Source organism: Corylus avellana, chromosome 7 (genome assembly GCF_965113065.1).
Source record: "Corylus avellana chromosome 7, dhCorAvel1.hap1.2, whole genome shotgun sequence".
Taxonomy (NCBI): Eukaryota; Viridiplantae; Streptophyta; class Magnoliopsida; order Fagales; family Betulaceae; genus Corylus; species Corylus avellana.
In genome coordinates, this window is record NC_142496.1 from 24,155,239 (window position 1) to 24,182,011 (window position 26,773).

Below are 26,773 nucleotides of genomic sequence, written 5' to 3' on the forward strand. Positions count from 1 at the left end.
CTAGTGATAGAAACAAAATTACTTATTCTGTTAATTATATTTTGGGGAAACTTCACTTACCCCCATGAACTTACGCGCCTTTTGCAGACACCCCTCCATTGTTCAAAATCTCTCACTTTGGTGTATCCAACTTGAATTTTCTTCCACTTAACCCTTTCCGTTAGGATTTTCTGTGAAATCTAATGGAGCCCTTCGCATGCCGCGCATGTGGGAAAATTTTAACGAAATGCCCATTTTACCCCTGAACCCATACCACGTGTCTTTCTTCTTTGCTTCTTCGATTAAAACCCTCGTCTTCACCATTTCATCCTCTGAAAGAAGAGGAAAGTCACAAAAAAATAGACCTTCGATTTCGGCACTTGCGTTCACGCTCGAGTCGAACTCATGCTCGAGTTGGCGGGAGAGTTCTTGAAAAGACTGGGCAGGGGAGGACTTGGGCTGTAGAAGGGAAAGTTTGAGGTCTTGCCGGAACAATCTGGGGCTGCTGTTTTTCTTTGGGGTGGTTGAGGTTTTGCATTGGAGTTTTGGGCTGTTCAGCAACGAAGAAGTGGGTTAGGCGGTGGTGGCGGAGGTCCAGCACCGGAGGCTGGGGCTGGAGACCGGCTAAGACTGCAAGCGAGGCGTAGATGGGTTGGAGAAAAACCCGAACTTGGAGCTGATTTTTGGGCTCTGAATGGCGCTACTATTCTCGCAATGCTTCTCTGATGATAACACTTTGTTTGTTTCTCTATCTTTGGGGATGGATGTGCAGAAGGCTCTTCTCCACCCAGTCACCATTTTTTCACCGTGTCTCAAGCTCTTTCAGTCTCTCTGCTATGCTAAAGGTGTAGAAAGGAAATTTGAGGCGGTGATATTATGGAGAGGGACAAGACGGGGGCTGGTGGGCATGGAAGAGATTAAAAAGGCAAACGAAATGGATTAGATAGGGACACCCTTTTCATCTTCCTCTTTTCCATGTTTCTATTGCCCTGTTTCTTTACAATTGCTGGTGTGTTTTTTTTTCCCGTTTTTCCTCTTTCCAGAGCCCAAAAAGACTAGTGTTTTTCTGGGCTCTGGAAAGAAACCAGATTGAGGAATTCGAAGCTCCAAAAACCGGAAGAGAATTTTCTATTCAAGCCACAGGATATGATCAACAAAAACGCGAAAGGATCAGCACGTGAACTCCCAGAAAATCAAATTCCAAAATAAACCCAGAAGAAAAAAGAGAATCACAGGAAGGAAAATTAACAAGAAAAGCAAATTAACTTTTCTGCTTAAACAAACAAATCAATGCCATAGGGGAAAGCCTATAAAGACTCACCAGCAAAACAGGAAGAGCAAGTTATAGCTAAAGCAGAGGAGGTAAATGGTGGTAGAAAACTAAACGAAGAAGCAAAGAAGAAAGACATGTGGCCTGTCCAAATGGGTTCAGGGGTAAAACAGGCATTTCATTAAAAATTTTCCACATGCGCGGCAAGTGCGAAGTGCTCCGTTACAATTTCACAGAAAATCCTAATGGAATGGGAAAAGTGAAAGGAAATAAAAATTGGATACACCAAAGTGAGAGATTTTGAACGATCAAGGGGTGTCTACAAAAAGCATGAAAGTTTGTAGGGAGTAAGTGAAGTTTCTCCTTATATTTTTTTAATATTTATTTAACTTTATTTTTTTTATTCATAAAATTTGTTTGCCTCCCCTAAATGAACATCTTGGCTTTGCCACTACGCGCAACTATTCCATAATGTTGATGTACAGTCTCAACCAACCCTTTAATGATCATTCTTTGCTAAAATAAAAATAAAAATGATGCAACAGTCACATTAGAATTTTGAGATAATTGTTGACATGGGCGAAACTAGAATATTACGAGGGGGGACAAAACTAAAAAATTAAAAATAAATTGACGGTTGATTTCATAAAAATAGATAAATAATATTCAAACTACTGATAATAAAACTAAAAATAGATAATTAAAACTCTTAATTAAAATAGATAATTGTCAACCCACGTCATATATTATCATATAACATATCAATTCTTATCAACTTGTTCATCAGAATCACCAAAGTCTTCAATCCAAGTACTTTTGTAGGGTACTTTACAGGAGGGCATATTAGGAGGGGGCGGGCGCATACTCGTCTCAGGTGTGCCGCCATCCTTCACTATCATTACAGTGCTCATGCCCCAGGTAAGATGTCGATCCAAATGGCAGTGCCAAAACCATACACCTGATATAAATTAAAGCATCCAATGTTAGTACTTAGTGTAAATGTTTGTATCGTTGATTTTTGTTTACTTAATTTAATTTTTTTCCCAAAGTTAAAGAGCTTAATTACCAGGATTATTTGCTTTGAATCTGATGGTAACCCATCCATTCTTGGGGACTCCTATAGTATTCACTTCAAGTGGATCGACCAAGTTATAGGTTTTGGGGTCAGTCTCATTATTGAAATTGCCAACACCTGATCCAACCACGTAAAAGTTATACCCATGCATGTGCATTGGATGAGTCGCTGATGCATTCAATACGTTAGTATCTTGAAAAGTTATTTCCACTTGTTCATTGTAGTTTAAAATCTTGACTTTGGTCCCTGGCGTCGGTATTGTAGTATTGACCGGCAAAAACCTTTGAGTGAAGTTATAAAAAACTGGCGGCCAGTTCGGAAAATCCTCGGTGTAAACTCCACTCAAGTTCCTGCATGCTCATATTTTGAAATAAAATGTTAGCTAGAGCAAATTCTAATTAAGTAGACAAACAGAAGGAAAGAAAAAGATAATAGAAGAATACCTGTAATAGGCAAGCAATATATCAGTACTCGGGTTTTGAAAACTTATGTTGTTTAAGCTTGAAGCAAGCTTATTTCCATCTACCGCAGAACATGATGCATTTGGACAGAGAAACTGGTTCATAGCAATTGTGATATACATTTTGGTAGTTATGTTTAGTGGAACGTTTACTGGGTGATCTTTGCTTGCTAAGCTCCTAAGGCCTTTCAAAAATCTGTTTGCAGCAGTAAGGGCCATGTTGGATGGAAGGCTGGAAGGAAAGATAGGATACTCGGGTGCTGTATAGTTGCCATTGTACATAAGAATTGCTGTAGCATTTGTTTTATCATATAATTGATATTGTGGCATGTCATCAAAATATTGTCTTATGGCAACGTAGTAGTGGCTCAAAGATTGGTTTGTTGTTACCAAGACGTCCATGGTTTGTCCGGAGCAAATCATTAAATAATCTCTTACTACGGGTTTTATGTAGTTCCCATCCATCCCGACAACTGTGAGGCTGTGGTTAGCAATTGCAAAGAAGAGTTGTGCATTCATGGCTGCATTAACTATCCGGACAAGATATGTTTTCCCATAATCAACCACCCAACGGTACGTTGATTCTGTATAAGCAAGTAACAAAAACCAAATATTTTGGTCCTTAATTATTCTCGTAATTAATAACATTACATGCATAGAACGTAAAAACAAATTGCTATCATGATTTCATAACAATTTATAATTTTGTGTACCTTGAGAGCATGGTAATAAGTCTCCCGGTTGGCCATTGATGACAAAAGAATCTGACTCCGGGGTGTCTGCTCCGATTTCGAGGTCCTCGTAAACTAACTCGTTAACGTCTCCAAGAAACCAAGATCCTGCATTTACAACAATGTATATATGTATGTGGTATATACGTACCCAACACAACGCATTTTAAGGTTTAAGGATTTTATCAGTTTAATTAAATTAAATATATTACCAGTTCTGCACCACTATAGTTCTTTAAACTATATATATATATATATATATATATATAGGGTAAAGTCCACTTAACCCCCTCAAACTACCAAAACAATAATAATGTACCCTCAATTTTTTTAAAAATGATGAAATTACCCTTGCTAAAATAAAAACAAAAATATTAAAATTTAATTTAGCTTTTTTTCAAATTTTTAAGGGTATTTTTGTCTTATTAAAAATTCAATAGGGGTAATTTCATCATTTTGCTAGCTTTGGGTGGTACATTGTCATTGTTTTAGTAGTTTGGAGGGTAAATTGTCGTAATTGATAGTTTTGGGGTAGATTGTCATTGGGGTGGTAGTAAAAGAGGGTTAAGTGGACTTTACCCATATATATACCATTTGACAATTAGTAAACATATATAAAAGAAATATTCCAAATGCTTGCTAGCTAGATAAATGATTCACAAAACTTAATGTACCGAGGACGAGAATCTCTTCATCATCGGGCTTTGGATAAGGATAAGTCGTTCCTTCAATAGGATAAATAACAATGGCACCATGAACACTGGATCTCGTCCAGTCACTGTGGGCATGCCACCAAAGAGTTCCTTCCTCAGTACTGAGAATGACTTCGTACGTAAAATTTGAACCTGGTTCTATTGGACATTGTGTGATATACTCTGGACCATCTGACCATGGATTTCTCGGTTGGCTGATTCCATGCCTGTGAACATCATATTGCATTTATTTATTAATTATCGATGTGTATCATTATTTCATGATCTTTATTATCACTATTATTATCACCACATTATTAGTACGGTTATTCTATTACAATATTGCCCTCTTATTATTAGTGATCATGGTGGACATATAAAAAAATATTAATTAATTCAAAAAATTCAACATATTTTATGAACAATTAAAAGAAATTTGTAAACCTACAAGACTTTCAACATAGAAATAAGGCTAATTAACTATGTGCTAATTATGATTTTCTAAAGGTTTTGTTCTTTCTCGCTGCCTAGCTAAGAGAAAACTAGGATAACTATTCTATGAGGAGAAAAGAACTTTGTTTCTACGAATGAAGAAAAAGAATTGTTATCAAGAAAAGAAATAGGGTAAACTTCATTTTATACCCTTAATTACACGCTATTTGATAAGCCCAAAAACTTTCAAACTTCTCAATTTGAACCCCTGAACTTTCAATTACAATCAATTTGAACCCCTCCGTTAGATTTTAAACGTTAAAAGTGAGATAAAAACGTTTATACCTCTGACTTTTTTATAAAATTTCAAATTTACCCTTTAAAAAAAAAAAAAAAGTAAAAAAAAAGTAGAAGGGTTCTCTAGCCTTGTGACCTGCTGCTCACCCACTGTGAGTCTCTAGCCGAGACCTAGCGTGGGTCACGGCCAGACCCGCGTAGGTCTAAAGTGAAGTTTTCCCAAATAAATAAGACTAACCGAAGAAAAGGAGAATTATATAAAAACAAATGAACTATAATATATTATGACCTCAAATTATATAATAAAAAATGCTAAACCAAATAAAATAAAATTATAGATGGATATTAGGTGAGAGAGAGAGAGAGAGTACCAGTGAATTGTAAAACCATAATATCCTTCATTGCGAACATTAACAAACACCGTATCCCCTTTATGAACACGGATTACCGGTCCTGGAAAACTCTCATTTACTACCAACATGCTTTTTGTGCTACACAACCTCGTAAAATTTTTCTCCCGTAGCTGCGAGACGAAAGAGGAATAAGGGAAACCAAAATGAAATAAAATAACTGCACACAAAATATCTATTGACACACGGGATTGTTTTTCACAACCAATTTGAAATAAGCCCACACGTACACTCTGAATTTGACAAGCATTTATTTTACTAAATTATTTAATTTGATGACCATGTGTTGTGTATAAAAGATAAAAGCGATATAAAAAAAGTTATAAAATTGTAAATGGAATTGCATATTTGTCCATAGCAAGCGCAACGCATTTCTTTCATTCCCATGGCAGTTTCTGTGTATAGATTATCATGTTATTTAAAATTAAACATGAAGTTATACTATATTTAAATAATGTGACATGTAATTAAGGATTATTTGAATAGAATTGTAATATATATAACATTAAAGAGGGTGGATCATGGATGGGTTTGAGACTTACAACAAAGTCGTAGTAATGTACATCACATCGAGCCAGGGAAAAGAAACAGCCACTCAGACAAGCAAGCAAGAGGAGTTTTGAGAACAGATCACCACCCATCTTCGAATCTTCAGCCAAATTTTCGTATACTACTTGGCAAACAGTCTTTTCTTGTCTTATTTATATATTATTGTCTTTGGGTCCCAGGTTGTTTTGAAATGCTGTTGGGTTGGGATGACTTCTTGTTAATTACCTGCAGCCTGCAGGCTAGGCCTGCATGCACTGTATCCGAATAGATCGTCCGTACGTGAACTAACTATCTAGTCTCTACCTAATAGTATTTGTGCTTGTATGGTGGACATGTAGCTGAGACGAAGCCTTTTGCAGGAGCCTCAATTTGCCAATTGTATCACGTGCATGCAATACATCGATCTACGACAATAAAAGGGCATCAAGCTTGCGCACACTGCAGCTTGATGCCATTTACAAAACGTATGAAATGGGGCAAACTTTGGAGTAACGTTTACCAAAAAGTCATAGAAATGGACATGACTTTCTACCCAGAAACTTTATCATCGTATCTTTGTTGCTGATCAGTTTCTTTCCTATATGATATTCACCTTTTAGATTTATTTATCTAGTCTCTACCTAATAGTATTTGTGCTTGTATGGTGGACATGTAGCTGAGACGAAGCCTTTTGCAGGAGCCTCAATTTGCCAATTGTATCACGTGCATGCTATACATCGATCTACGACAATAAAAGGGCATCAAGCTTGCGCACACTGCAGCTTGATGCCATTTACAAAACGTATGAAATGGGGCAAACTTTGGAGTAACGTTTACCAAAAAGTCATAGAAATGGACATGACTTTCTACCCAGAAACTTTATCATCGTATCTTTGTTGCTGATCAGTTTCTTTCCTATATGATATTCACCTTTTAGATTTATTCTGTAAAATGAATAACCAAATAAATAAACAAGCAAACTTGAAATCATTCTAACTAACTGTCTTCTGCTTATCTTCCCTTCTATATGATATTCACCTTATCTTCCCTTCTATTCAACTTCAGCAAAAATAATATAAAATTTAGGATGGTTTGCCCATCCAAATAAACAAACAAACTTGTAATCTTTATATCAGACGAGTATCTATTAACAAACTGTCTTCTGCTTATCTTCCCTTCTATTCAACTCCAATAGAAATAATATAAAATTTAGGGTGGTTTGCCCACCCCTGGGGTGGCTTGCGGCTACCCCAAACCACCCATGGGGTGGCAGCCCCACCGCTGGCCACCCCTTCAATTTTTTATTTTTTTTTAGATTTAATTTTTAAATTAAATTAATAGGTTGACGTGGCAAAACGGTGCGTTTAGTTTGGGACTGACAGGCATTAAACATCTGAGGAACATCTAATTGTAGGAATTTTTTGCATTTTCGATTGATCAAGGGAGTAAAAAAAAATTTAGGGATTTTACAGTTTTGGCGCATTAACTCTGGAATTTATAATATATTTACCCAAAAATTAAAATTTTTTTTACTGTTTTCTTGCTCTCTATGTTGTAAAAAAAGCTTTAAACCAAAAACTGTTTTTTTGGTTTTTTAAAGAATAAGTATCTTTGCAAAAGTGAAGCAAAAAGTTTTGTAATGAAATTTTTTTTCTAAGTACCCCGATAACTTGCCGCTTTTTCTAAGTACTCAACCTAGTAGATCTTTTATTTTTATCAGGGTTGAAATAACGGGTGTTTTAACCGCTAATCACTTTTGAAGGCGATTAAACAAAATTATTAACTGTTTAAGATGGTGCGATTAGTGGCTTTATGATTTGAAAAAATCGCTAACAGCTATATATATATATATATATATATATATATATATATATATATATATATAACAACATTTTTTTTAATGTTAACGACATTTTTTTGTGTTTAAATATTAAAAAAATGTATAAAAATCTAGAAGCGTTGTTTTGTTTTTTTTTTTTTTTAGAAAGCGGTTAGCAATTAACCTCTTAGATAGTTAGCCGATTTTACTTATAACTGCCTAAGCGGTTACAATTAGTGGTTTTAGCCAATTAACCCCTAACTGTAACCGTCTTTTCACCCATAATTTTTATATTCCAATGAATTGGTGGCAAGACATCAAGGCTATAAATAGCTCTCGAAACTCTGGGGTCTATTTGGCAAAGGCTTTTAGCTTTTTCACTATAAGGAAAATTAATTGATGTAAAAAAATAAGTAAATAAGAATGTTTGATATGAAAAAAAAAAAAAAAAATTTGTAGTGATTTTTTTATTTGAATAATAATAAAAAATATTAATATAATATAAAAATAAAAATGTTAGAAGTTGAATTTTTTGAAAAATAATATTCTTGTTTGGCATTATTTTTGTCCTACTTTTGTCGCCACTTGTTTCAATTCACTTTCGACGCCTGGAAAAATGATAGGGGTGTTAACCCGGTCCGGTTTTTCAGTTTTCGGCCAAAATTGGGGACCGGAACCGGGGTACCCCGGTTCCTGGTTTTGGGAAACCGGAACTGGAAACCGGGTCCTTGTTAACTGGGGTCTTGGTTGCCGGCCGGTTCCAGTTTCCACCCGGTTTTCCGAACCGGGTAACCGGTTTTGGCCAAGTCATTTGGGGTTTACTCTTCAAGTCGACATTTTTTTTTTTTTTTTCCAGTATAGAAAGATTTAGCCTTTGTTTTATGAAAAACCGAGTCTTTGAGTAAATGTTAGTGATAATTTTTAGTTTGAAAGGTTATTGAAGCTTTATCTGATTCTGGGAACCAAGAGATTGGGAGGATTACAGGTTCTTTTATAGACCTTTTTCGCATTTGTCGTTTTTGGGTGTGTTTTAGCTTGAAATAAGATTTAAGATTTGATGGGATTGGTGTAGGATGCGAATTTTTTGGGTGTATTTTGTGATAAAGGTTTAGGCCTGTAGGTAGGATTGTTCATAATGGCAAAAAATGAACAAGAAATGCAATCCGAGAGAAAGAAAACCCTGGAAGTGAAACAGAGAGGTAGAGAAAGGGAGGCGGAAGTGGAAGTGAAAGAGAGAAATAGATGAGAGAAAGAAAACCCAGAAGTAAAAATAAAAATAAAAATAAAATTAATACATATATATATAAAAAATATTTTAAAAAAATTATTTTATATATATATATATATATATATATATATATGCACCCGATTCCAGTATTCCCAATTAAAACCGGGTGCCAAAAACTGGGACCGAAACTGGGGTTCCAGATTTTTAGTTTTTCCCAACAGGAACCGGAACCGGTTCTCCGGTTTTTCGATTTCGGTCCCGGTTCCGATTTCCCGATAATTTTTGACACTCCTAAAAAATGATGTGGATGTTGTACCAAATGATTTGGCACTTTGTTCTTGGTCTTTTAACTTTTAAGGCCCCTACTTTTACTGTAGAGCCCACGCAAGTGGTCAATGACCGTGGACCCCTCTTTCGATGTGAATGCATCTTTTGTCTAAATTCACTTCTTCTTTTTTCGACACGTCCACATAAGGGAAGGGGAGGAGAGATTCGAACTAGTGACCTCCGCTTCATTAGGCGTGGTCCACAGCTGATTGAGCTACCTCTTGAGGACCTAAATTCACATTTTTGTTCTACCGGCCAAGGTTAGGGTTTTGTCACACCTGTGAGGTAAAGAATTTTGAGAGAGTAAAATGAGTTTTAAATTTTTTATTTGTTTTTTTTGTTAGATAAAAAAGAATCATTTATTAATAACTTGAAGAAATAAGTTTAACTGGAGGAAAATGTTGGCAAAACTTAGCCTTAATGTTCAGTGGCGGACATACAATGTGTGTAACAAAAATTATATGGGTGAAACTTCATAAATATGTATCAATATTGATAATATTAATAAGATAACACATGTATAGGTACTAATATAAAAACAAAAACCAAAAATACAAAAACAAAGATTCTAAAATTGCAACTTACAAACTTTTAGAGAACTAAAATCATTAAGTATGATCTATTTCTCAAATGCAATCTCACAATCCTAAACATGCTCTTAGGGATCTGTTTGAAATTGCGTTTAAGGATCATAAAAGTGAATTTAATACTTAAAAAGCATATGTAGAAATTCTTCATTGCGAAAATTCGAACCCACACTCTTGTACATGCCATGACTACTTGAAAATTTCATTAAGCCATTAATCCACCACCGTTGATGGTTATTTGAAGTATTTGCTTATTAACAAGAACATGATGATATGAAACATAGGCTTCTAAAATCTAAAGGTAAACTTTGGTAATCACAGGCATGGGGTGAGGCAACCAAGGAATCCATGGTCAGATGGGCCTGAAAACATCACACAGTGCCCCATTCCACCCAAGTCAAGCTTCACTCAAGAGATCATTTTTTCCACAGAAGAAGGAACTCTTTGGTGGCATGCCCATAGTGATTGGACACGTGCCACAGTCCATGGTGCCATTATTATTTCTCCAGCTCCTAATACCAATTATCCATTTCCTAAGCCTTATGCTGAAGAGACAATTATTCTTGGTATGCATTTAAACATTTCACCAAATGTTTCTCCAATTTGCTTAGCATTTAAACATTTAAACTGATCATCAACAGGGGAGTGGTATAAGGGAGATGTGATGGCCATATATAATTGATGAAGCCCTAGCAACTGGTGGCGACCCAAACGTTTCAGATGCTTTCACAATTAACGGCCAACCAGGAGATCTGTACAATTGTTCCAGTGGTATAAACAATAGACAACCTTAATTAAAGATCATAAATCCTGCATCAGAAGATAATTAATATATATATATATATATTTTTTTTCTCTTATATATGCTGCAGCAACTACATACCGTCTGAAGGTTGACGCCGGCAAGACTTATCTTCTCCGGATAATAAATTCCATAATGAACGAAGAACAATTCTTTGGAATTGCAAAGCACAAGCTCACACTGGTAGCAACCGATGCTTCATACACCAAACAAATAACCGCAGATTACCTCATGATAAGCCCGGGGCAAACAATGGATGTTTTGGTGACAGCAAACCAGTCTCCCAGCCGCTATTACATTGTTTCAACTCCTTTTGCCGACTCCACTGCTCCCTTTGACAACACCACCACAACGGCCATTCTGCAGTACAATGGCAATTATAAACCCCCATCATCTATTCCCTTCCCAACGCTTCCTACTTACAATAACAAAACTGCTGCAGAAAACTTTACAAAGCGCTTGAGGAGCTTAGCAAGCAAAGCTCACCCTGTCAATGTGCCGCGAAGTATCACCAGAAGTATCTTTATTACTGTTTCTGTAAATCAGATTTACTGCCCCAATGCATCATGTTCAGGCCCGGAAGGTAACAGGCTATCAGCAAGCTTGAGTAATATAAGTTTTCAGACCCCAACAATTGATATACTCCAAGCGTATTACAGGTATATTCTCCCCTGTTCCATTTAAATCATGGTGACAATGTATTGTCACAGGAAAAATACTGGGCGCATCTGCCAAATTTCTTTAAGGGTAATAGTAGTGCACATGGGATTGATGCTTCTTCGTAGATCGTTACAAATGGTATTAAAATAACTTAATAACGTTTTACAACACTGTCAACACAACATGACGTGACCTTTCAAGGGAGGGGACTGAATCAGAACTTTGAGTTAGAGGAGGACAAAACTAAAAATAAAGAATAAAATTGAAGGGGTGTAAATAAATTTTTGAGATCCTACCTCATAAAAAATATATTTTTTGATGGATGTTTTAAATTCTTGGGGGACTCAAGCCCCCAAACCTTGTACTAGTTTTGCCCAGAAGAAAAACTTGTTTCATACATAACAGTGTTTTTTAAAGATTTTTAAACTTGTCCTCCAATTATGTGTGTTCTTTTCGCCCCTGCCTGGGTCCCACACTAGATAGAGAAGTTGTCCAACACTTATTAGATAAAATTGAGTTTTATAAAGTGATTATAGGAAAACTTCAAATTAATTAGTTTTTTTGGAATGATAGTACAAATGTGATAAGCATTAATTTTTTCTAGATCATTACAGATTTTGACCGTGATACCATTATCATTTATCTTAAAAACTTAAGCAAATAAAAAAAAAAAAGTGAATTTAGTAATTTAATTAATACATTAATTTGTAGCATCTCTAATAACCTTTTTACAGAAATCTTCCCAAGGTTTACAGCGGCAATTTCCCGACGCAGCCACCTTATTATTTCAACTTCACGGGAGATGTGGGGAACAATACAATTTATCCAAGCTTAGGGATGAAGGCCTTGATAGTAAATTACAATGATGCTGTTGAGATAGTGTATCAAGGGACTAATGTTGGGGCAGCAGAGAATCATCCTATGCATCTCCATGGTTATAGCTTCTATGTGGTCGGGACAGGCTCTGGGAATTTCAACAAAAAGACTGATCCCAAGTCTTATAATCTCATTGATCCACCAGAAGTTAATACAGTTGGAGTACCTAAGAATGGATGGGTTACAATCAGATTCATCGCTGATAATTCCGGTACGTTCTTTATTCACACTATAAGAAAAATGGTCTTTAACGATCACGTTATCAATGATAATGACTCAAAAATTAATGTTGTTGATGACCTCCGATTAGCAACAACAATTTGTCGTTCCTAATATGCTGTCCCTAATACGAAGACGGAAAACTCTTTGTTGAAGTTAATTAAGCTGAAAATTACTTTAGATTTACAATGAAGAGGGTGATTAACGTTAAATATGTGTTTTTTCAGGTGTCTGGTTTATGCATTGTCATTTGGAAAGGCACGCGAGCTGGGGTATGAATACTGTGCTGATAGTGAAGAATGGGCGCACCAATGCAACAAGCATCCGCCCACCTCCTAAATATATGCCTCCTTGTTCCAAGTCCTAGTTTTAGGAATGCTTTCTGAAAAACGCTATGCTGACTCCAAAAACTTGTTTATCACAATTTATGCGGAATTAATATTATGAAGCAATAAACAATTCAATCACCCAAAATATATAAAGCAATAAAGAGGCAGACACAGATATTTTGGTTACGAAGAGGAAACCTTTTAGAAACCGATCTAAAAGTAAAACCTCTCCGGGGCAGCCAAACCCAGGAAATCACTATCAAAAGATTATCCAGAGATTACAGACACTAGGAACACTTACAACCCTTTGCAAGACCTTGGCTCTGTAAGATCGACAAGCCTACAACTCGTCTCCTTGCTCACAATCTTCTTCAACGTGATTCTCCTTTACCGGACCCTTCCGATAGACTTCTCAACCGTAGATTTATCAAAGGAATAATTAAAACTCTAAGAGATTTAATTTAACGCTCACCACATATGATCTCTCTTAGTACAGCCTCCGACGAACTCTCTGGGGGTGAAAAATTCGTGCCTCTCTCTTCTATAATGATGTATATATACCCCCGACAAAACCCTAGACCTAACCCACTTAAAAACACGTTTTTGGGCCTAAAACTTACGGGGGGTCCGGACCCGTTAATGGGCGGTCCGGACACGGCTTTGCGGAGCAAGATTTTCATTTCTGGAAATGAGGTCCGGACCCGGAGAATTGGGGTCTGGACCCGGCCTGTCCAGTCTTCATCAACAGCTCCGATCGATGGGCGTTTGTGGTCCGATTGAGCTGAAATTTTGCAGGGACGTTCATAACACATGAATCTAAATTATGAACGGTGGAGATTGGATTCTGAGCATCCTATATCAGTGTTTGAGCCATGAACAGTAGCATCTGCATTTTGGAACTGAATTAAGCCAACACAAGAACTAACAAACTCCCCCTTTGGCAATTCAGTGACAAAACCAAAATGTCGAGCCAATCCCATCATCTCCCCATATTTACTCCCCCTTTTTGTCACAGAATGACAAAAGGTCTTCATGTTTCCTGAAACACTTCACAAAATACATCAAGGCATATGTGGAACAAGAAGACATAAATAAAACCCATGATAAAAAAATGACGTAGAATGCGTGATTATGAAGAAACATCAGCAAAACTCTCCCTCAATGTATGACTCAATTAACAACAGGAAACTGGAAATGCAAAGCATGTTTCTCCCCCTTAAAAGTTAAATGAACACACATGATAACACATCAATGACTCATGTATTGCACAATGAATATCCAAACATGCTCCAAATATGCAAAATATACATGAGACTAGAAATGGCTAGAAACTCATATTGCTTAACCCAAGCCAAGAAAATGTTCCATTCAACCTATGCTTGTGTGGTGTGTGGGTAAGCCATCCAAAGAGAAAAATTTTCAATTTACAAAATGAGGAGAAAGTTTCACCACCATGAGGTTTTGACAAGTATATCAAATCAAAAGTCAAACCTTATGATACTAAGGCCTAGCCACTCTCATCCTATACAATTCTCTTTGTAAAATATTTTGCACAAGTTTGACACAGTGAAATAAATTCCTTTTGGAATATGATCTTTTGATTTTATTTGTTTCACTATTTTTTTTTTTTTTTTTTTTTTTTTGAGAAAGTGTCCTTAAACTTTAGGTGCTTACCACAAAAGAGAAAGCAGGAATTTTTAAGCCCTAGGTTCAACTAGCATATGGTCAATTTGAAAAATATTATTAGTCAAAAACCTCATATGGTTACCTAACAGACCTCACAAATAAAGTGAAACAAAAACTCAATTTAAGCTTAAATGTGCACAAGGGATAAAGCATAGGCAAAATGTACCACATAAGCTCAGGCTTTAGGTAACCACAAAAACAAGTCCATTGACACAAATTTTCATCTCATGCATATTAAGAACATTCCAAGATGTAAGGAATTAAATCCATAAAAAGCAACATGAGAAATTAATGGACTATCTAGGTGCATAAGACAAAAGAAAGAAAAGGAAACAATCAAAGTAACATATTTTTGTCTTTTTGAAATTTTTCACAAAAGAAATGCACACAAAAGAAAAACAAGTGCAAAACAAAGAAAAAATGCAATGCAAAACAAAACAACATGCTTGAATTGAGATTACAACAGGCAAGACATGAATGTCCTTTAAGCATTAAACTTTCATCACATCTTATAGGTCCCACTACAAAATAATGATTTGGTTTAATAACTACTTCTAGGTCTTCACAAGACATTACACATTCCTGAACATTTGATTAGCAAATAGACAAAAATCTTGGTGGTCCGCACACAACATCTCATCTATAAGCTTTTCAAAGATCACGATATATGAATTTCTTGAAAAATCCTTTATGAATATGCCTCAAAACATGAATCTCAAAACAATCATGTATATACTCTTCATACAGAAAGTGTAACAACAAAAACAATGCAGTGCATAAACAATAAAGCAAAAACAAAAAAAATGCAATGCAAAAAAAATAACACGCTCTAGGATATTCAAAAATAAGCAAAACAATCAATCCTAGGCATGTTATTGACTCACCCAACTTTAGGTGAGATCACTACCACTCCCCCTCAATGGGTGAATGGTATAATCCTTCCTAACCCAAACCTTCTTGAATGAAGGTGTAGAGACGTGAACATTTTCAAACTTGTCTACTCTAGACACACCTCCCATCATCATTACCAAACCCTCATGATCTTTCCTAGAAACAGAATTTTTATTTTTATGCACATGAGGTTTCAATTTAAAACAGTTGGGTCGAATGTGACCAACTTTTCCACAATGATGACAAGTAGGGATAAACCTTTTAGGAGGTAGATTCCTAGGAGGATGGACGACTCTATATTTGGGGTAAGATACACAAGGTTCAATATGAATTTTCTTAATTTTCTTACCTTGTGAGGTCGAGGTAGTTGCTGTTTTTCTTTTAACCAAAAAGTCTTCTACTTTTTCTGATTTAACAAATATTATCTCGGAAGTAGAATCATTGTTAGAAGACAAAGCAATATGACAATCAAAACTTAACTCAGATTTATCACAATCAGAATTCTGAGTATGTAACATATTCTCAAGGGAATTGCTAGAGAATTTTTCCAATTGAGTTTCTGACTCTTTTAATTTATTCTCTAACAAATCAACTTTAGAACCTAAAACAGAATTTTCAGATTTTAAAGAATCAATTAAAGCATGTGATTCAGACAATTCATTAACAATAGATTCATTCACATGTTTAAGATCTTGAAAATCCCCCAAACAATTTGTGTATTGATGTCTCAAAAGAGTGAATTTTTCCAACAAATTGTTGAAGGAGTTTATAAGATCATATTCCCCTTGAGAAGTATTCATAGCAAACAGGAGTCAACAGATCTCACTCAAGAATTTAATCCAAACAGAGTGAACCCGCTCTGATACCAATTGAAAAACGCTATGCTGACTCCAAAAACTTGTTTATCACAATTTATGCGGAATTAATATTATGAAGCAATAAACAATTCAATCACCCAAAATATATAAAGCAATAAAGAGGCAGACACAGATATTTTGGTTACGAAGAGGAAACCTTTTAGAAACCGATCTAAAAGTAAAACCTCTCCGGGGCAGCCAAACCCAGGAAATCACTATCAAAAGATTATCCAGAGATTACAGACACTAGGAACACTTACAACCCTTTGCAAGACCTTGGCTCTGTAAGATCGACAAGCCTACAACTCGTCTCCTTGCTCACAATCTTCTTCAACGTGATTCTCCTTTACCGGACCCTTCCGATAGACTTCTCAACCGTAGATTTATCAAAGGAATAATTAAAACTCTAAGAGATTTAATTTAACGCTCACCACATATGATCTCTCTTAGTACAGCCTCCGACGAACTCTCTGGGGGTGAAAAATTCGTGCCTCTCTCTTCTATAATGATGTATATATACCCCCGACAAAACCCTAGACCTAACCCACTTAAAAACACGTTTTTGGGCCTAAAACTTACGGGGGGTCCGGACCCGTTAATGGGCGGTCCGGACACGGCTTTGCGGAGCAAGATTTTCATTTCTGGAAATGAGGTCCGGACCCGGGGAATTGGGGTCTGGACCCGGCCTGTCCAGTCTTCATCAACAGCTCCGATCGATGGGCGTTTGTGGTCCGATTGAGCTGAAATTTTGCAGGGACGTTCATAACACATGAATCTAAATTATGAACGGTGGAGATTGGATTCTGAGCATCCTATATCAGTGTTTGAGCCATGAACAGTAGCATCTGCATTTTGGAACTGAATTAAGCCAACACAAGAACTAACAAACTCCCCCTTTGGCAATTCAGTGACAAAACCAAAATGTCGAGCCAATCCCATCATCTCCCCATATTTACTCCCCCTTTTTGTCACAGAATGACAAAAGGTCTTCATGTTTCCTGAAACACTTCACAAAATACATCAAGGCATATGTGGAACAAGAAGACATAAATAAAACCCATGATAAAAAAATGACGTAGAATGCGTGATTATGAAGAAACATCAGCAAAACTCTCCCTCAATGTATGACTCAATTAACAACAGGAAACTGGAAATGCAAAGCATGTTTCTCCCCCTTAAAAGTTAAATGAACACACATGATAACACATCAATGACTCATGTATTGCACAATGAATATCCAAACATGCTCCAAATATGCAAAATATACATGAGACTAGAAATGGCTAGAAACTCATATTGCTTAACCCAAGCCAAGAAAATGTTCCATTCAACCTATGCTTGTGTGGTGTGTGGGTAAGCCATCCAAAGAGAAAAATTTTCAATTTACAAAATGAGGAGAAAGTTTCACCACCATGAGGTTTTGACAAGTATATCAAATCAAAAGTCAAACCTTATGATACTAGGGCCTAGCCACTCTCATCCTATACAATTCTCTTTGTAAAATATTTTGCACAAGTTTGACACAGTGAAATAAATTCCTTTTGGAATATGATCTTTTGATTTTATTTGTTTCACTATTTTTTTTTTTTTTTTTTTTTTTTTTTTGAGAAAGTGTCCTTAAACTTTAGGTGCTTACCACAAAAGAGAAAGCAGGAATTTTTAAGCCCTAGGTTCAACTAGCATATGGTCAATTTGAAAAATATTATTAGTCAAAAACCTCATATGGTTACCTAACAGACCTCACAAATAAAGTGAAACAAAAACTCAATTTAAGCTTAAATGTGCACAAGGGATAAAGCATAGGCAAAATGTACCACATAAGCTCAGGCTTTAGGTAACCACAAAAACAAGTCCATTGACACAAATTTTCATCTCATGCATATTAAGAACATTCCAAGATGTAAGGAATTAAATCCATAAAAAGCAACATGAGAAATTAATGGACTATCTAGGTGCATAAGACAAAAGAAAGAAAAGGAAACAATCAAAGTAACATATTTTTGTCTTTTTGAAATTTTTCACAAAAGAAATGCACACAAAAGAAAAACAAGTGCAAAACAAAGAAAAAATGCAATGCAAAACAAAACAACATGCTTGAATTGAGATTACAACAGGCAAGACATGAATGTCCTTTAAGCATTAAACTTTCATCACATCTTATAGGTCCCACTACAAAATAATGATTTGGTTTAATAACTACTTCTAGGTCTTCACAAGACATTACACATTCCTGAACATTTGATTAGCAAATAGACAAAAATCTTGGTGGTCCGCACACAACATCTCATCTATAAGCTTTTCAAAGATCACGATATATGAATTTCTTGAAAAATCCTTTATGAATATGCCTCAAAACATGAATCTCAAAACAATCATGTATATACTCTTCATACAGAAAGTGTAACAACAAAAACAATGCAGTGCATAAACAATAAAGCAAAAACAAAAAAAATGCAATGCAAAAAAAATAACACGCTCTAGGATATTCAAAAATAAGCAAAACAATCAATCCTAGGCATGTTATTGACTCACCCAACTTTAGGTGAGATCACTACCACTCCCCCTCAATGGGTGAATGGTATAATCCTTCCTAACCCAAACCTTCTTGAATGAAGGTGTAGAGACGTGAACATTTTCAAACTTGTCTACTCTAGACACACCTCCCATCATCATTACCAAACCCTCATGATCTTTCCTAGAAACAGAATTTTTATTTTTATGCACATGAGGTTTCAATTTAAAACAGTTGGGTCGAATGTGACCAACTTTTCCACAATGATGACAAGTAGGGATAAACCTTTTAGGAGGTAGATTCCTAGGAGGATGGACGACTCTATATTTGGGGTAAGATACACAAGGTTCAATATGAATTTTCTTAATTTTCTTACCTTGTGAGGTCGAGGTAGTTGCTGTTTTTCTTTTAACCAAAAAGTCTTCTACTTTTTCTGATTTAACAAATATTATCTCGGAAGTAGAATCATTGTTAGAAGACAAAGCAATATGACAATCAAAACTTAACTCAGATTTATCACAATCAGAATTCTGAGTATGTAACATATTCTCAAGGGAATTGCTAGAGAATTTTTCCAATTGAGTTTCTGACTCTTTTAATTTATTCTCTAACAAATCAACTTTAGAACCTAAAACAGAATTTTCAGATTTTAAAGAATCAATTAAAGCATGTGATTCAGACAATTCATTAACAATAGATTCATTCACATGTTTAAGATCTTGAAAATCCCCCAAACAATTTGTGTATTGATGTCTCAAAAGAGTGAATTTTTCCAACAAATTGTTGAAGGAGTTTATAAGATCATATTCCCCTTGAGAAGTATTCATAGCAAACAGGAGTCAACAGATCTCACTCAAGAATTTAATCCAAACAGAGTGAACCCGCTCTGATACCAATTGAAAAACGCTATGCTGACTCCAAAAACTTGTTTATCACAATTTATGCGGAATTAATATTATGAAGCAATAAACAATTCAATCACCCAAAATATATAAAGCAATAAAGAGGCAGACACAGATATTTTGGTTACGAAGAGGAAACCTTTTAGAAACCGATCTAAAAGTAAAACCTCTCCGGGGCAGCCAAACCCAGGAAATCACTATCAAAAGATTATCCAGAGATTACAGACACTAGGAACACTTACAACCCTTTGCAAGACCTTGGCTCTGTAAGATCGACAAGCCTACAACTCGTCTCCTTGCTCACAATCTTCTTCAACGTGATTCTCCTTTACCGGACCCTTCCGATAGACTTCTCAACCGTAGATTTATCAAAGGAATAATTAAAACTCTAAGAGATTTAATTTAACGTTCAACACATATGATCTCTCTTAGTACAGCCTCCGACGAACTCTCTGGGGGTGAAAAATTCGTGCCTCTCTTTTCTATAATGATGTATATATACCCCCGACAAAACCCTAGACCTAACCCACTTAAAAACACGTTTTTGGGCCTAAAACTTACGGGGGGTCCGGACCCGTTAATGGGCGGTCCGGACACGGCTTTGCGGAGCAAGATTTTCATTTCTGGAAATGAGGTCCGGACCCGGGGAATTGGGGTCTGGACCCGGCCTGTCCAGTCTTCATCAACAGCTCCGATCGATGGGCGTTTGTGGTCCGATTGAGCTGAAATTTTGCAGGGACGTTCATAACACATGAATCTAAATTATGAACGGTGGAGATTGGATTCTGAGCATCCTATATCAGTGTTTGAGCCATGAACAGTAGCATCTGCATTTTGGAACTGAATTAAGCCAACACAAGAACTAACAAACTCCCCCTTTGGCAATTCAGTGACAAAACCAAAATGTCGAGCCAATCCCATCATCTCCCCATATTTACTCCCCCTTTTTGTCACAGAATGACAAAAGGTCTTCATGTTTCCTGAAACACTTCACAAAATACATCAAGGCATATGTGGAACAAGAAGACATAAATAAAACCCATGATAAAAAAATGACGTAGAATGCGTGATTATGAAGAAACATCAGCAAAACTCTCCCTCAATGTATGACTCAATTAACAACAGGAAACTGGAAATGCAAAGCATGTTTCTCCCCCTTAAAAGTTAAATGAACACACATGATAACACATCAATGACTCATGTATTGCACAATGAATATCCAAACATGCTCCAAATATGCAAAATATACATGAGACTAGAAATGGCTAGAAACTCATATTGCTTAACCCAAGCCAAGAAAATGTTCCATTCAACCTATGCTTGTGTGGTGTGTGGGTAAGCCATCCAAAGAGAAAAATTTTCAATTTACAAAATGAGGAGAAAGTTTCACCACCATGAGGTTTTGACAAGTATATCAAATCAAAAGTCAAACCTTATGATACTAGGGCCTAGCCACTCTCATCCTATACAATTCTCTTTGTAAAATATTTTGCACAAGTTTGACACAGTGAAATAAATTCCTTTTGGAATATGATCTTTTGATTTTATTTGTTTCACTATTTTTTTTTTTTTTTTTTTTTTTTTTGAGAAAGTGTCCTTAAACTTTAGGTGCTTACCACAAAAGAGAAAGCAGGAATTTTTAAGCCCTAGGTTCAACTAGCATATGGTCAATTTGAAAAATATTATTAGTCAAAAACCTCATATGGTTACCTAACAGACCTCACAAATAAAGTGAAACAAAAACTCAATTTAAGCTTAAATGTGCACAAGGGATAAAGCATAGGCAAAATGTACCACATAAGCTCAGGCTTTAGGTAACCACAAAAACAAGTCCATTGACACAAATTTTCATCTCATGCATATTAAGAACATTCCAAGATGTAAGGAATTAAATCCATAAAAAGCAACATGAGAAATTAATGGACTATCTAGGTGCATAAGACAAAAGAAAGAAAAGGAAACAATCAAAGTAACATATTTTTGTCTTTTTGAAATTTTTCACAAAAGAAATGCACACAAAAGAAAAACAAGTGCAAAACAAAGAAAAAATGCAATGCAAAACAAAACAACATGCTTGAATTGAGATTACAACAGGCAAGACATGAATGTCCTTTAAGCATTAAACTTTCATCACATCTTATAGGTCCCACTACAAAATAATGATTTGGTTTAATAACTACTTCTAGGTCTTCACAAGACATTACACATTCCTGAACATTTGATTAGCAAATAGACAAAAATCTTGGTGGTCCGCACACAACATCTCATCTATAAGCTTTTCAAAGATCACGATATATGAATTTCTTGAAAAATCCTTTATGAATATGCCTCAAAACATGAATCTCAAAACAATCATGTATATACTCTTCATACAGAAAGTGTAACAACAAAAACAATGCAGTGCATAAACAATAAAGCAAAAACAAAAAAAATGCAATGCAAAAAAAATAACACGCTCTAGGATATTCAAAAATAAGCAAAACAATCAATCCTAGGCATGTTATTGACTCACCCAACTTTAGGTGAGATCACTACCACTCCCCCTCAATGGGTGAATGGTATAATCCTTCCTAACCCAAACCTTCTTGAATGAAGGTGTAGAGACGTGAACATTTTCAAACTTGTCTACTCTAGACACACCTCCCATCATCATTACCAAACCCTCATGATCTTTCCTAGAAACAGAATTTTTATTTTTATGCACATGAAGTTTCAATTTAAAACAGTTGGGTCGAATGTGACCAACTTTTCCACAATGATGACAAGTAGGGATAAACCTTTTAGGAGGTAGATTCCTAGGAGGATGGACGACTCTATATTTGGGGTAAGATACACAAGGTTCAATATGAATTTTCTTAATTTTCTTACCTTGTGAGGTCGAGGTAGTTGCTGTTTTTCTTTTAACCAAAAAGTCTTCTACTTTTTCTGATTTAACAAATATTATCTCGGAAGTAGAATCATTGTTAGAAGACAAAGCAATATGACAATCAAAACTTAACTCAGATTTATCACAATCAGAATTCTGAGTATGTAACATATTCTCAAGGGAATTGCTAGAGAATTTTTCCAATTGAGTTTCTGACTCTTTTAATTTATTCTCTAACAAATCAACTTTAGAACCTAAAACAGAATTTTCAGATTTTAAAGAATCAATTAAAGCATGTGATTCAGACAATTCATTAACAATAGATTCATTCACATGTTTAAGATCTTGAAAATCCCCCAAACAATTTGTGTATTGATGTCTCAAAAGAGTGAATTTTTCCAACAAATTGTTGAAGGAGTTTATAAGATCATATTCCCCTTGAGAAGTATTCATAGCAAACAGGAGTCAACAGATCTCACTCAAGAATTTAATCCAAACAGAGTGAACCCGCTCTGATACCAATTGAAAAACGCTATGCTGACTCCAAAAACTTGTTTATCACAATTTATGCGGAATTAATATTATGAAGCAATAAACAATTCAATCACCCAAAATATATAAAGCAATAAAGAGGCAGACACAGATATTTTGGTTACGAAGAGGAAACCTTTTAGAAACCGATCTAAAAGTAAAACCTCTCCGGGGCAGCCAAACCCAGGAAATCACTATCAAAAGATTATCCAGAGATTACAGACACTAGGAACACTTACAACCCTTTGCAAGACCTTGGCTCTGTAAGATCGACAAGCCTACAACTCGTCTCCTTGCTCACAATCTTCTTCAACGTGATTCTCCTTTACCGGACCCTTCCGATAGACTTCTCAACCGTAGATTTATCAAAGGAATAATTAAAACTCTAAGAGATTTAATTTAACGCTCACCACATATGATCTCTCTTAGTACAGCCTCCGACGAACTCTCTGGGGGTGAAAAATTCGTGCCTCTCTCTTCTATAATGATGTATATATACCCCCGACAAAACCCTAGACCTAACCCACTTAAAAACACGTTTTTGGGCCTAAAACTTACGGGGGGTCCGGACCCGTTAATGGGCGGTCCGGACACGGCTTTGCGGAGCAAGATTTTCATTTCTGGAAATGAGGTCCGGACCCGGGGAATTGGGGTCTGGACCTGGCCTGTCCAGTCTTCATCAACAGCTCCGATCGATGGGCGTTTGTGGTCCGATTGAGCTGAAATTTTGCAGGGACGTTCATAACACATGAATCTAAATTATGAACGGTGGAGATTGGATTCTGAGCATCCTATATCAGTGTTTGAGCCATGAACAGTAGCATCTGCATTTTGGAACTGAATTAAGCCAACACAAGAACTAACACTTTCTACTTCATTAATGTGTGTGAGTGTACTCAAACCAAAATAATAATAATAATAATGCTAGTTTAAAATACTCATTTACTTGACTAATGTTTATGTTAAGAGTAAGAGTAATGTTATATATTACATTTTTATCACACAATAATATTCTTTCAACTAACTTTTTTTTATTGTGGAATAGTTACAGAACAAAAATATATTTTTTAATTTCTAATATTACTTTTACATTAATATGCTTTTATATTATAGATTCTATCATGTCTCAAGTGAAAATAAAAGATGAATTAAAAGACTTGTGCAGAGAACGGATGTTACAAGTTAATTAATCAGTTTGATGATCAAGTTTTAGTTTCACCAACCTCTTCAACCTCATCATCCACACGCCATCATAAAAAGGCTGATGAAATCAATTCATATATCTCAGTTCAATTGACTAGGATTCTCAAGATCCCTATGATCTTAGCAAGATGTGAAATTTCAAATCAAAAAAGTTGAAAAGTCAAGAGTACTTCTACCATGTGATCAAGTTACATATATATATATATATATATATATATATATATATATATATATAGGGACCCCATATATATAAAGAGAGAGAGAGATAAAATTTTTTAGGAGACTAGAAACTTAACCAAAGATAGTTAACTGAGTAATGCTAAAATTACATTTTTATCTTACAATTATTTCATAATAATGATGTGCCAGTTTAGCTTATCATGATCAGTTATTGTTTTAAAAGAAAAATAGAGTAATGCTATGCATACTACATAAAGATCCCATAAATATTTCACAAAGGTGACATGACAAGGTCTAATATCCTTTAGATCAACCATTCCTAAAAAAATGAAATATCTAATAATTATTAGACATTGCCACATAACCTTGTAGAATATATGTGAGATGTTTATCTAGAATGTAGTATTACTCTGAATATATATATATATTCAAATTAATTATATATGACCGCCCATCAATATTAATATATTATGAAATAAAAATATTTTATATAGCATTTCTTTAACCCATTACTCTAAGCTTAAAGGACGTTGGACAAATGACCTAGATTCCTCATATATTGCTTCCAATTAAAGCAATCCAAATTCATTCATATATATCAAAGGGGATCGACAGTATATGGATAAGACAGCCTATTGCAATCAATTACATGAGTTTACCTTCTCTTTTCTTGTTCTTTTTCTAAGCCGACATATGAGTATACTTATGTTAGCTGCACGTGTCCGGAAAAAAGAAAAAACAAAAATATAATGTCACAGTCACGTACGCCTGCGAAAAACAAAAACAAAACCTAAGATAATAAAAAATGAAAAAAGTCCCATAGATGTGGAAAGCTACTGGCCACGCAGCAACAAATGCCATGAATTTCGTTGCTTATCTCGATCTTGATAGATTTGATTAGCTTAATTAGCTGTATTCATTCATAATCGAATTAATGTGATTAGATTAGTAATGAATATTCAACAAGTTTTGGTCGAAAACAGTAAAGTAATTAAAAAAAAAAATTACTTAGTAATTGGTATCTAAGATGCTTAATTTAGAAATTTAAATAATAACAGATTCCTTGTAAATTTTTTTTTTTTAAAAAGGTATAATTTTAGATGCCAACATATTCGTATGATGTAAACCTTGAATAGGAAACATTAATTTAGCCGAAAAATGGGTATTAATTTGTCCAAAGGGCAAATACAGAATGCTGAAATTAAGTGCCACGCAAAAAAAATTCAATTTCTAGAAGATATTATATTATTATGGGGTAATTACCTTTTGCCATATGAACTACAATACATTGGCACTTTCCTCCATGAGCAACCAACTATGACACTTGACCCCATCAAACTACCATCTAATAACAAAAGGCCTCTTTCCGTCAGTCAAAAACGTTAAAATTGACAGTCAGCGATCATGTGCAAGTCATGTGCCATTTAAAATATTTTTTCTTCCACTTTTACCCTCACTGCAGACAGAGAAAATGATGCTTATACCTTCCTAAACCCTAATCCAACACATAAAAATATCTTTTCATGAGGGCAAAAGTGGAAGAAAAAAAATTTAAAATAGCACATGACTTGCACATGACCATTAACCGTCAATTTTAACCCATTTGACTGACGGAATGGAACTTTTTGTCATAAGATGGTAGTTTGATGGGGTCAAGTGTTATAATTGGTAGTTCATGGGAAAAGTGCCAAGGCACTGTAGTTCATAGGGGTAAAATTGTAATTTAAGGGTATTTATTTTGTAATTTCATTAAGTTTACTAGGGTATAATAGTTATTCAACCGTCTAATTTAACCTCAAATCTTAACGAGACGGTGAAATTATTTTTTAAAAAAAAAAAAAATTCAATACATAAAATTAAGAGATTTTTTTTTTTTTAAAAAAAAAAGGTTTGAGGGGGAAATTATAAAAGCAATGAAAGTTGTGAAGTTTTCCTTGTAATTTATTTAAATATAATGATTTCAAAGGAAGATAACTTTCAGGAAATTAAAGATATTTTGCAAAAGAATGTAACATGACAATTTATTTGATGTATATAACTAGAATTGAGAAGAAATTGGAATTTATTTGATATATATATATGGATCCGGATCTCCTTCAACTGGGAATTAAGAAACTAGAGATTCTCCAATTGTTAATTGTGGCTCTTCATTTTAAATCTAATGGTTTATAAAATGTCAGCTGCTTTTGTATAATCGAGGCATTAAATATTGGCTTTTATTTTACCGAGATTTAAATGATTTTAAAGACCATTGGATTTAAAATGAAGGGCTACGATTAACAATTAGATAATCTCTAATTTTTTTCCCAATTGAAGGGGATCCCGATCCATATAACTAAGGGTACGGATCAAACAAGGAAATTGATGATTAAATTTATTGATTTCATGTTTCACGGACAACATACCACTTAGTGGCATGAGTAT

General features: G+C 35.1%; 2 protein-coding genes across 2 annotated transcripts; one reads left to right on the plus strand and one right to left on the minus strand.

Annotated features, from left to right (window-relative positions):
• Positions 1-1,963: 1,963 nt before the first annotated feature.
• Positions 1,964-5,987, minus strand: LOC132184932 (laccase-14-like). Its single transcript, XM_059598723.2, has 7 exons — positions 5,889-5,987; positions 5,308-5,459; positions 4,190-4,434; positions 3,498-3,623; positions 2,768-3,368; positions 2,316-2,674; positions 1,964-2,207 (listed from the first exon to the last, which is right to left on the minus strand). Exons 1-7 carry the CDS (start codon positions 5,985-5,987, stop codon positions 2,011-2,013), a joined length of 1,779 nt encoding a protein of 592 aa, XP_059454706.2. The 3' UTR covers positions 1,964-2,010.
• A 4,511-nt stretch (positions 5,988-10,498) lies between these two features.
• On the plus strand, positions 10,499-12,759 carry LOC148584699 (laccase-14-like). Its single transcript, XM_088517991.1, has 4 exons — positions 10,499-10,606; positions 10,708-11,296; positions 12,032-12,384; positions 12,620-12,759. The coding sequence occupies exons 2-4, from the start codon at positions 10,773-10,775 to the stop codon at positions 12,757-12,759; spliced, it is 1,017 nt and encodes a 338-aa protein (XP_088374117.1). The 5' UTR covers positions 10,499-10,606; positions 10,708-10,772.
• Positions 12,760-26,773: the final 14,014 nt, after the last annotated feature.